Source organism: Ascaphus truei, unplaced genomic scaffold (genome assembly GCF_040206685.1).
Source record: "Ascaphus truei isolate aAscTru1 unplaced genomic scaffold, aAscTru1.hap1 HAP1_SCAFFOLD_2474, whole genome shotgun sequence".
NCBI classification, from domain to species: domain Eukaryota; kingdom Metazoa; phylum Chordata; class Amphibia; order Anura; family Ascaphidae; genus Ascaphus; species Ascaphus truei.
Genome location: NW_027455403.1, coordinates 1 through 12,671, shown reverse-complemented (window position 1 = coordinate 12,671; position 12,671 = coordinate 1). Strand labels below are relative to the sequence as shown.

The 12,671-nt window shown below is 46.2% G+C and overlaps 2 protein-coding genes across 2 annotated transcripts; both read right to left on the bottom strand.

Annotated features, from left to right (window-relative positions):
• Positions 1–836: 836 nt before the first annotated feature.
• Positions 837–6,593, bottom strand: LOC142481280 (alpha-1-antitrypsin-like). The gene is made up of 5 exons (XM_075582760.1): positions 6,438–6,593; positions 5,057–5,711; positions 2,326–2,596; positions 1,772–1,919; positions 837–1,528 (listed from the first exon to the last, which is right to left on the bottom strand). Exons 2-5 carry the CDS (start codon positions 5,688–5,690, stop codon positions 1,337–1,339), a joined length of 1,245 nt encoding a protein of 414 aa, XP_075438875.1. The 5' UTR covers positions 5,691–5,711; positions 6,438–6,593; the 3' UTR covers positions 837–1,336.
• A 3,360-nt stretch (positions 6,594–9,953) lies between these two features.
• Positions 9,954–11,893, bottom strand: LOC142481279 (alpha-1-antitrypsin homolog). The gene is made up of 4 exons (XM_075582759.1): positions 11,680–11,893; positions 11,143–11,413; positions 10,688–10,835; positions 9,954–10,435 (listed from the first exon to the last, which is right to left on the bottom strand). Exons 1-4 carry the CDS (start codon positions 11,777–11,779, stop codon positions 10,235–10,237), a joined length of 720 nt encoding a protein of 239 aa, XP_075438874.1. The 5' UTR covers positions 11,780–11,893; the 3' UTR covers positions 9,954–10,234.
• Positions 11,894–12,671: the final 778 nt, after the last annotated feature.

Here is a 12,671-nt window from a genome sequence, read left to right as displayed (position 1 = left end):
GTAATTGCTCTACAAAAAGTTTTTCACCGAAGTTTCTCCAGAGAAGTATGCCATGTCTCCTCCACCTGCCCCAGCTGCACCCACCACCGGTCAAGCTGCACCCACCACCGGTCAAGGTTCACCCACCACCGGTCAGGCTGCATCCACCACAGCTCCAGCTGCACGTAGGCACCATATCTCTGCACCTCTATCAGAGAACCCATTAATGGGCCATCACGTGGCACTGATGGAGATGCAGGGCCGTGGGTTCCGCCGTGTCATGGCCCGACTCTTGTGGATAGAGGCCACATCAAGATGTTGGGAGCTAGCAGCCCACCCCCAACACCGCATCAGCATGCATGCCATGCGGCAGCAGACAGGTGCCATGCTGAATGGCATGGCTCAGACAGTGGTAGCCCTCAATGGGCTAACGTGGGTGATGTAGCAGGGACTGGAGTGAATCCGCACTGCCTCCCTGGTCACTGCACCCAGTGCCTCCACTGCCTCCCTGGTCACTACACCCGGTGACTCCACTGCCTCACTGGTCACTACACCCGGTGCCTCCACTGACTCCCTGGTCACTACACTCCGTGATGTCACAGTGCTGGTTCGCCCTCATTGGGCGAACCGCTCACGTGACCTGGCCATCGTGCGGCAAAGACAAGCAAGTTTGTCTCACCCTGCATCGGTCGCCTCACCGCGCACTGTGCACAGGCGCATTGGCCTCCATTGGTTTGTATATATCGCTTGCGCCGTACGAACCACTATGGACACAGCCTTATTCTAATATGTGGACCCATTATTGTACACCCATACTTAATATACTCAATACCATACCATAGTAGCCAACACAAACATACTGTATCGTACTTTAATCATTTAAAACCATGCTTGATTGCTTCAAGGAGTGGTGCAGATATTCAGTAATGATCAGTACAAAAGCAGATAATACACTTTGGACCCCTACATACAGATGCAGCCACCAGTATCCGATCACGTGCCTGGAAAATCTGGGGCAATCTCACAGTAAATGCCTCAACATTTCTATGACATTCCTAATGGCCCATCAGATTAACACAGCGGGGGGGTCCCTGCGGTCCCATTCAAACTGAGTGGGACTGCGGGGACACCCCGCTGTGTTAATCCGATGGGCCATTAGGAATGTCACAGAAATGTTGAGGCATTTACTGTGAGATGCCTTAGTTTTTACCCGGGCAAGTGACCGGATACTGGTGGCTGCATCTATATACGTATGAGTCATGCAGAGATCTTTGGGTGGCATATACACATACATTGGGTTGACACAGACATGTCTTCCGCAGGTCACAAGCATTGAACTTCTGCCTTGTTGTTTAAGTTATTTCTCTGTTGGGTTGACGACTCTCCCCATGAATAGTATGCTGTTAGTCTCTTGGCTGCAGATGAGCAGGAGAAACGGTCTGTCCACTCTATGTGATGGGAATAGAGCCATGGGAACCATTTCAATGGCTGTAGCTCCGGCTGCTTCTGTTCCCTTTTCGTCAACATCCAATACAGCCTTGTGCACGGCCTAAAGGAAACAAAGTAACAGGACATAGTTTTTACATTTTAACAATGTGTTACAAGAGCATTTAAAGAAATCTGTCAGTCTATTTTATTTGCCTTTTCTTGTATAGAGTTAAATACTCAATCACAATACATTGCAATACATCACAATATGTACATTTTCACAGAATTTTATGCATGTTCCTCACTCTAACCACATAAAGGCAGAGGTAGCTATACTACAACGTGCAAAAAGAAAAGGACTTACTTTTGAGACCTTCAGTTTAAAGTCTTCAGTAATCCCAGAGAAATCAGCTTGGTCACTAAACACATCTGTCATTCCTATGTCCCCAAGGATCTCATTCAGTTTAAGGGAATAGCTGAAAGAAAACTTGGGCAAATAAAGCTCCACCAACCTATGGATAAGAAAGAGAACATGGTTGTGTTGTATTAGCCAAGGCGACTGGTGAGGTTTGTGCCTTGCAAAATATACATATTACACCTCATGCTAAGAAAGCAACAATAATTATTTAGAGAATCCTGTCCTTTTTTTCTGTTCTCTCAAGGGTTACAGTTACCGAAGGATGAAATTCATGAAATGTTCTTAACTGATGTTCAGCTCTTGGTAACTTGGTCACAGTTGGGTTCATTTCTTTACAATCAAGGCAAAACTGTGCAAAAAACCTGCACCGAATTTTTAAAAGGGAAACAACATTTCCAAGAGATTGCCTTTCTTTGATAAAGCAGTTGCATTTTCTGTTCCACTTCTGCAGGCAGGATACAGTGATACACAGACCCCATTATGGTTTAAGGCGCACTTACCGAGTTTGTGTTGAATTTTTCCACCTTATTATTGTCTCTATTGACAAAGCCTCTTCTAGCGTGTGCATTTTCCCCAGTTCAGGTATAGCAAGCAGCATGAAAGTGTTATTCTTGTATGGCAGGCGAATCACTTCACATCCAAGCTCAAGGTCAAGGAAAATCTTGTAGAGGCCAAGGTGATTCATCATGGGAACCTCAACTTCCGTGTGCTCATCCACTGAGAAGTTACTTATTCTGGTGGAATCTGGGTGGAAAGGATGTTCCCATTCTCCTAATAAAACAAAAGAGCCATAACATTAGGGTTGTAAGGGATCCTGTGCTGCGAGAAGGTGTCCAATGGAATAGACAGAATAAAATGGATTCAACACCAACCACTGTGCAACATTCATTTCATTTTGTACAGTGGTGAGTTCATGTTCAGCACTATCTTTATACTATATTAGTGAAAGCACTATATGCCTGCCTGCCTGCCTGCCTGCCTGCCTGCCTGCCTGCCTGGATGTCCGGTGTCCCTAGGGGAAATCTGATTGGTCCCTTGGCCCGCCCCCGCACACCTCTCATTGGCCTGAGGTGGCGTGACGGGCCAAAGGACACACAGGGACACACACACACACAGGGACACACACACACACAGGGACACACACACAGGGACACACACACACACAGGGACACACACACACACAGGGACACACACACAGGGACACACACACAGGGACACACACACACACACACACACACAGGGACACACACAGGGACACACACACACAGGGACACACACACACACACAGGGACACACACACACACAGGGCACACACACACAGGGACACACACACAGGGACACACACACACACAGGGACACACACACACAGGGACACACACACACAGGGACACACACACACAGGGACACACACACACCACACACACACCACACACACACACAGGGACACACACACACACACACACACACAGTAGGGGGGGTGTGTACATTAGCAGCATGTATAACCCGGGGGGTGGGGCTCACATACCCACCGGTCCCGGAGCCTCCGCCTCTTCCTCCCCGAACATCAGCCTCCACACCCGCGCGCACCTCCTCCTCTCCCCGTGTCTCCCGCGCTTTCAGCCCCCCCCCTCCCCCGGCGCCGCTACAGTCAGCGGGGGAGCGAGCGCCCGGGACACAGCGGGGGAGCGGCCACAACACGCTGCCTCCCGCCTCACATCCACGTGGGAGCTTCCGGACGGGTGAGTGAGCGGCCTTCACCTCCCCTCACCCCCCTTCACCTCCCCCTCACCTCCCCTCACCCACCCCTCACCCCCCTTCACCTCCCCCTTCACCTCCCCTCCCCCCCCCGGCGCCGCTACAGTCAGCGGGGGAGCGAGCGCCCGGGACACAGCGGGGGAGCGGCCACAACATGCTGCCTCCCGCCTCACATCCACGTGTGAGCTGCCGGACGGCTGAGGGAGCGGCCGGACGGCTGAGGGAGCGGCCGGATGGGTGAATGAGCGGCCTTCACCTCCCCTCACCTCCCTTCACCTCCCCTCACCCACCCCTCACCTCCCCTCACCTCCCTCCAGCCCCCCTTCACCTCCCCTCCACCCCCCCTTCACCCCCCTCCACCTCCCCTTCACCCCCCATTCACCTCTCCTCCACCCCCCCCTTCACCTATCCTCCACCCTCCCCCTCCCCTCCACCCCCCACCCCCTTCACCCCCCCCCTTCGCACCACCTGCCCCCCCTTCCCACACATACAATGTATACACACAAACATGTATACACACACACACTATCCCCAGCACCACCACATCAGCACACCGGTATCCCATGCCCCCCCAGCACACTGGCATTCTCGGCTCCCCGCCATTCCCAGCCCCCATCAACACCATCAGCACCCACACATCGCCACCTTTGCACCTCCCCCATCGGCACACCCACATCCGCACCCCCACATCAGCACCAAACCCTCCCAAATCACCACACCGATACGATCACCATCAGTACAGCCACAGCAGCACTACCACCGCACATGGGCCGTGTGGACCACTCCCCACCCAAATGCCACACCCACACCACAAACATCCCGGGCAACGCCGGGGCTCTCAGCTAGTGTAAGAATAAAGAAAACCAGCAATCATGAACAATTAACACTTTCCCAGGAGAGATACATTGGGAAGTACATATTGGTAGAACATGTTGTACGTAAGTGTGGCAGTGCTGTGGACCTGGGTTTTCTTAAGGTATTGGAGAAATGAATGTAGTAATCCAGTCCAGAAGTGGGGAACATGTTATACACAGGGAGAACATGGTATAATCTTAGGCATGTTTAAAAAGCAGATGAGCTGGTCCCTATATCTTGCATTCTGTTGCTCTATTGAAGGGAGTAAAATGTTGAGCTAATTTGGTGATAGCATAAAGGATGAAACTAAATATCCAGATCATTGACTGTATTCCATTTTGGTTCTAGACATTTACATCTTCTGGCCAAGTTATTGATGCAAGATTTCTCTATAGAACACTAAGCCTGGCGTAGACATAGCTGGCCTCAGCTCATTCATTTATAATCTAAACCATTTTTTCTCCGGTAAAGAAGGAGCATAAAATGTATTAGTGAAAATCAGAATTTGGTTCTGATTATATATATATATATATACTAATGAATGATCTGAAGCATGCAAAACAGACACTGATTTATAGCTTTAAAGTAACCCATTAGTCTCAGCAAAACGCCATTTCTTACCTTTGAAGAAGACGTAATTAACCAGAACCATCTTCGTGTCCTCATCAAGGTCTCTGACCAGTTCTTCTATTTTCCCATTTGTTCTATTCTTCACATAATCGTTGATTTGTTTCCCAGCATCCTCTGGGTTTTCGAAGTTAGCAGATATGACGGCTGCGTGGTAGTGATGTTCCACCTCGTGCGCAAAACTCTTCAGGATCCTCACCTTGTCTCCTACAAAGAGGGCATTTCCAATGCTGACCTGCAGCTCACTCTTTGGTTTATTTAATGCCAGGAGGAGATGTTCAAATGCTTTGTGTATCTTTTCTTCTTCAATCTGTGTTTGATTTAAGCTTAAACCTTCTATAATCTGCCTGTGAGTGGCAGATTTAGCCCCAATGGATAACATGGCAAACGCTGTGGAAATGCTCACAGGTGAGAAAAAGATGTTTTGGGCAGAACTCCCTGATTTGGAAGCAATGTGTTTGTACAGGTTAACAGCAAAGTGCATATTTGCCGGCGCTATTGCTTGTGCTTTTGCACAATCCTCCTCTTCTTGTCCATTCTTGTGTTCATTTTTTATATCATGGGACGTATCATGGTCAGAAGCAAATGTTAGAGTGATGAGCAGCACGAGGTAAGGAAGAGGCCTCATCTCTTCTTAGGAGAGACACACCTGTGGAATATGTTATAATGATAGATTACTGAAGATGTTAATGGCCAAGATCTTGTAGACAACAATTGGATTTAGTGTTTGTAGTGATGAAAAAGTAGAGCTGGTATATAGGAGTATGGAGTACTATTGTTGGTGTGATTATTACAATAGAGAGGAGAATGAGAGTGAATGACTGATCGTTTGGAGGCAAATAAGACAAAAAGAAAGAGAAGGAGGTAGAAAAAAACATGAAGGGGATACAAAGACAAGGTAGGATTGTAAAAGAAAATGAGGGATACCAAGGGGAAGAACTGGCAGCGTTAGAAGAGATATCCAGTGTGTTTCACAAATACTGTTTATAAAAGCATTTGTTTAATATAAGGTATTGGCTATGTAACAATGGAATTTAGAAAATAAAAGCCAGTTTCACGATTCAGTATGCTTTGAGCAAATATTATTTTGGGAGCAAACACTGAATTTTCTTCAGAGTTTTGCTAAATCATTGTGTAAATACAGGACCCATCTGAAAAAAACACTTGTGAGTTCCTGAAGGCTCATGTGCTAACTACATGTATGACAATTCCCGTGGTGGTCAATTTAAAAGTATCTCTACCTATAAAGGAACAGAGATGTAATAATACTTCTTCCCAATGAGGGCCTGGTTTCTAACTAAACATAACATACAAACGAAACTTTAAAGATTAATAATAACTTGTTCAGGTGCAAACAAAAGAATAAAGAAAATACCGTTATGAGTAAGAAGCCGTCTTCAGCATGCAAGGTATATTTCCTTCCCCGAAAATGCTATTTATATCATCTGATGAAGTATTTCCTAATCATATTCAATGGCATAGTCCAAAAATCCACGATCTAGCAAAACTGAACCAGATCAATTATAAATCCAAGGATGACACTAAACAAACAGTGATTTGGGAAATACCGTAATGATGAAATACAGATAGGCATGCTGAGTTGTAAATAATTAACTTATTGTTCTTTTATACAATACATCCTTTGACTGTTTTCTCTGCAAATTTTAATAAGTTACGGCAGAGGTTCATATTTGTGAGTCACTACCTAGTAAATCACAGGGTGCAGTATAAAGCAGTTCAGTGTATACCCTCACACTCTTAACAATGAAAGAGTGTTGCATTTAAAGGCTGGAGGGCCCTTAAAACATTAGTAGTTACTGAACCCCATTGGCAGCTCTCCAATCTCATGATTGGTCGAATGCTCACTTGCCCTTTTGTCTTGTGTTCATACCACCCACACACCTCCCTGTCTTCCACTCCTACAAGCAAAGACACCAAGACACACATTGTGGGTGAAAATGGCCACAGCATTTTATTCCTAATTTTAAATGAATGTAAAAACCACGCCCTGCCATTAAGCATTGCCTCTACCTCCAGGAAGGGACAGCACCAAACATAGGCTGTAGCTGCCTCTCCCAATCAATCCACTAAGTGGGAGTGGGGAAGGGACTCGTTTCTCCCCTGCCAAACCCATCTCACCTGCATTCCTCTGGCAAAGTCCTTCTGCCACCAGCAAGCCCATTGAATACCTTGAATTTGGGTCATCCCCATAGTAATAATTATAATAATTGCTTGTTCTTGTATAGACACTGTCCCTGCCCCATGGAGCTTACAATCTATGTCTTTTGGTGCCTGAGGCACAGGGAGATAAAGTGACTTGCCCAAAGTCACAAGGAGGCAACACCGGGAATTGAACCAGGTTCTCCTGCTTGAACTTATTGCCAATCAGTGTCTTTACTCACTGAGCCGCTGTAGAGGGAGAGGTGGGTTGGCCCGGTATTAAAGGGGTTGCACCCCCATATGGCCACCCCCTGACCTCACCAGGGAGGCAATGGGTTAACTGGACTGCAGAATGTGGCTTACACCTTGTCATGTCAGGAAAATGTATGTTCCCCCTATTCCCATGTTTCATTATAATGTCAGTGTCTGCACCACAATGGGGATTTAGTGACAAACTGTGATTTATTTTACAGCGGAGAATTTTGTGTTAAAGTATGAAACGGTTTAAGTGGTATTTGTGTATCTCCAGTTCTGAAGGTTGCAACAGGCTGAAACTTGGATCATATGATGTCCCAGTTTCGACATTAAGATCTGGAAAGTTTCGACCCGCTGGACCTAATGGAACCAGATGTTTTAACTTTAATATTGCATTCCAAGGCGGGGATAAAAACCCGTGCAGATTCCTTCACACAAAGGAATGCAAATGGTCAGGGGGCGACCCAAAGTCTAGGAACCAAGTACAGATCAAAAGACTCTGCCACTCTAACTGTTTACCTGAGGTCGGAGAAGCATCAAACTGGAGTGGTTTGTAAGTGTTATATCTACACCTACAAACAATGAAGATCCTGCCAGATACTTCATCTGGTAGACTGGTCGTCGCCCCTGATTTAATTATGGGGCTACAGAAATAAGACCCTCAGAGTCCCAGTACGCATGGGCTAACTAGCTGGGGGGCATGGGTTAAACTGTGTTTAGTCTGTATTCAATGTTAAGAATAGGGTTACAAAGGTATATAAACTGTGTCAACCCTACAGTTCTTGTTGTTCTTCTGATTTTATCTTGAATGTCACCGGATTGCTGGAGATTTGCTAGCTGATTCTTCTCCATTCCCCAACGCTAAGCGTGTACCTTCTTGTCTGTTAATTGTACTATATTGCTGTGTTCACCTATTTAAGGAATAAATATATTTTATTATATCTAATCCTCGTTCAGTTCAACCCAGATATTTGGTGTTTGTTATATCTTGTCATAAGTTACCGTGACAGCCGCTCCTTCTCCTAACATCTCCAAATAACCCATAAGTAAAGACAATCACACCCCAAAGTCACTGTCTCACTGAGCCTGAGCGTGGTCAAACCTTCCCTAGAATTATGTGACTCTTTTAGTAACCAAATGAAGATGTATTAAAGTCCATCAGATAAGCGGGGGCTTCACTATGTATCCTTTGTTCTCTAGCTTAAACAATCACATCTTTACATCTTCCAAGATATAGATCAGTTGTTTCAGTAGGCATTGCCTTACAGAAAGCTCCACCAAAGCTGCGGGGGACGAGGGGGGGTAGGGGGGTAGAGGGGATGAGGGGGGGACGGGGGGTGAGGAGGGGGGTAGGAGGGGTGGAGGGGTGGAGGGGGGGGGTGGGAGGGGAGGGGGGTAGGGAGGGTAGAGGGGGAGGGGGGTATGGGGGAGGGTGGGGAGGGGGGAAGGTGGGGAGGGGGGAGCGTCGGGAGGGGGGGGAGGGGGGAGAAGGGGGAGGGGGCTTTAGATACAAAAGGGGTAGAGAGAAGACATCCTTGAGCAGAACGCAAGAGTCGGGATGGTGCATAGCAAGAAATTAGGGCTGAGATGTAAGGAGGGGTAGACAAGTGTAAATTTTTAAAGGGAGGAGGAGAATTGAGTGTGGGATCCGGGATTTGATAGGAAGCCAGGAGAGGGGGTTTCAGGAGGGGAGACGCTGAGACAGATTTCAGAAATAGTAGAGTGATTCTGGCAGCAGTGTTTAGGATAAATTGTAGGGGAGATATGTATAAATAATGGAGCAGTGTATGGGCACAGGTATAGGTGAAGGGGAGGAGAGATGAAGAAATAGGATAGGAAGGGAGTGGGGAAGTTGGAGAGAACAGAAATGTTTACAAAGGAGTGAGGAAACAGTAAACAGAATAGGGAGGGCATAGTGAGATGCAGGAGGAGAGACTTTCCAGTTATTACAGGACAGGAAGAGTACAAATTATCACAGCATTTAGAATGTCTCACAGTTGCAGGGTTATTGTTGTTGTGCAGAGTCCAGATCTTCTTGTATTCTTCACCTCTAATTCTAACTCCAATATTAACTCCACAGACACTATATTGTGACACTTATGATGTTACACAGCCATACGGCACAGCCAAGATATTATACCTAGACTTTCAGCGGCCCATATTCAATCTTCTGTGAGGCCGTCTTCCCCTTGCTAGGAAAGTTGTGAGCTTCATTCACTTGACTGTAACAGCATATTGAGTAGGGGTAAATGTTGGTAAATGTATAGGTGTCTGCTTGTAAACTTCAGATCATTTAGACAAGCACATAAAGAATAAACTTCACAGAGCAGTGATTCGCAATCGTCACCGCCGCGTGAGGTTTCAATGTACCCGATTTGTATATTAGTAGGATAGTGCTTGGTTGCCCCAGCGCCCCAAACTGTAGACTGGCTCAAGGAACGAATAAAAGATTTGGAACAGTAACAGGGGCATTTGAATTGCACTTTTTAATCTGCATGTTGCGAACTCCTATGCTCTGTATCATCTTCTGATAAACACTGGCTCAAATCCCACCCCAGTTTGAACTGAACATTAATATTAGTTCTAACTTTATTACTACAAAAAACGGTGCAGTACAAGCAATAATAGTTTACACACAAATACAGGGCCTGTCACACAGTTTGATGCTATGGTCTTTAAGTGGCTGCCAGACTATATCATGTTGAAGTAGACCTGTCTTCCTCACGCCCCATCGTGTTGAACTTCTGCCTTGTTGTATTAGTTATAGTATTGCTCTGTTGGGTTGACGACTCTCCCCATGAATAGTATGCTGTTAGTCTCTTGGCTGCAGATGAGCAGGAGGAACGGTCTGTCCACTCTGTGTGGTGGGAATAGGGCCGTGGGAATCACTTTAAAGGTTGTCGCTCCGGCCACTTCTGTTCCCTTTTCGTCGACCTCTAATACGGCCTTGTGCACAGCCTAAAGGAAAGTAACACGGGATGCGGATGTCATCATGTGTAAGATCTCATTAAGTATTACAAGTGTAATGATTATAGGAAAACAACATGTAACACGTTAAGGAAATGTCATTTTGAGGAATGGGGAAATGGGTACCTTTTACCTGAACTTTAAGCAGGTTTCCTGAAACATAGCAATATAATAATATTCAGTATGTGATACTTTGGTATACAAGGTTAAGTCCGGCACGACATAATAGAAAAAATGACTTACTTTGGACACCTTCAAATGAAAGTCTTCAGTAATTCCAGAGAAATCAGCCTTTTTGCTGAACACATCTGTCATTCCTATGTCACTGAGGATCTCGTTCAGGTTAAGGGAAGAGCTGATTGAAAACTTGGGCACAATAAGATGCACAAATCTATGGAGGGAAAGAACATGGTCACACTGCACTATTTAGGGCCAGTTGTAAGGTAAAGTTGGACTTGTTGACCCAAATAAAGTGGATGTTACACATATCCTATCTAGGGAGGCGGAGGGACATTTGGATTGCCCAATATCTTTTTTGGAGGGAAGATCACTACAATCATATTTCTGGAACTAACAAAAGGGTTAGAAATTGAACAGGATGGAATTATTAAATGTTCTTAATCTTAAACTCTTTCTAACTCCTGATGACTTTGACACATTAGGAGCTAAAGTTTCATGTATTTTAAAAGTGCACTGACCTTCCTTTTGTTGAATTCTTCCACCGGATGATTGTTTCTTGTGATAAAGCCTCTTCCACCTCACGGAGTTTTCCCAGTTCCGGTGTAACAAAAAGTATAAATCCTCTATTCTTATATGGCACTCGAAGGACCATACATGGGAGCTCATTGTCAAAATAAATCCCATATCGGCCAAGACGAGACATCATTTGAACCTCTACGGTAGTGTGGTCATCCACTGAGAAGCGACTTAAATGTGCGAAATATGGAAATAGAGGATGTTGCCATTCTCCTAACAATACAAGGAAGTCAAAATTATTAGTGTTAAGTTGACAAGAAGAATGGACACAGAGGCCAGGTCCGGTAACTCCGGTCTCATTATGTCATGTTATCAAATCAGTAGCGGACGTCATGTTCTCTGAGGTAAACACGTACTCACAAAGCTAATTATGAGCAAAATCAATGGCCAGTATTGATCTCATTATATAGGCGTAACGCTATGTTAAGTTAGCGCTGCCTAACGTTAGCTTAACATGGCTCGTGTTACACCTGTCTTACCTAAAGTTGGTGTTGGGTCCCTCCATTGCCTAAAATATGTGTTTTGCAGGAGAGGCGAGAGTGTCCCAAGTACTATATATATATCCCTGCAAACCCACATTCAAACAACATGTGGAGAGACACCTGAGACACCTGGGATATATACTAATAGGAGTAATATGCTATGTGTGTCTGAGGGATATAAATAACATGTGAGACTCTAGCAAAATAGGATCCCTCTCTCTCTTACCCACTATCCCTCTGTTTCACTCACTACCCCTCTATCTCACTACCTCTCTCACTACCTCTCTCTCTCTCTCTCTCTCTCTCTCACTCTCTCTCTCACTACCCCTCTCTCTCACCACCCCTCTCTCTCTCACCACCCCTCTCTCTCACTACCTCTCTCTCTCTCTCTCTCTCTCTCTCTCTCTCTCTCGCTTTCTCTCTCACTACCCTCTCTCTCTCACTCACTACCTCCCTCTCACTACCCATCTCTGTCTCTCACTTACTACCCCTCTCTCTCTATCTCTCTCACTACCCTCTCTCTCACTCACTATCCCCCCCTCTCTCTCTCTCTCTCTCTCTCTCTCTCTCTCTCTCTCTCTCTCTCACCCCCCCTCTCTTTCTCACTACCCCCCTCTCTCTCTCTCTCTCTCTCTCTCACTTCCTCTCTCTCATACTCTCACTACCTCTCTCACTCTCACTACCTCTCTCACTCTCACTACCCCCTCTCACTCTCACTACCCCTCTCTCTCACTACCTCTCTCTCTCACTGCACACCTCTCTCACTGCCCCCTCTCTCACTACCCCCCCTATCTCTCTCTCTCTCTCTCTCTCTCTCTCTTTCTCTCTCTCTCTCTCTCTCACTACCACTCTCTCTCTCTCACTACCCTCTATCTCTCACTACCCCTCTCTCTCTCACTACCACTCTCTCTCACGACCCCTCTCTCTCTCACCACCTCTCTCTCTCACTACTTCTCTCTCACTCTCACTACCCCCTCTCTCTCTCACGA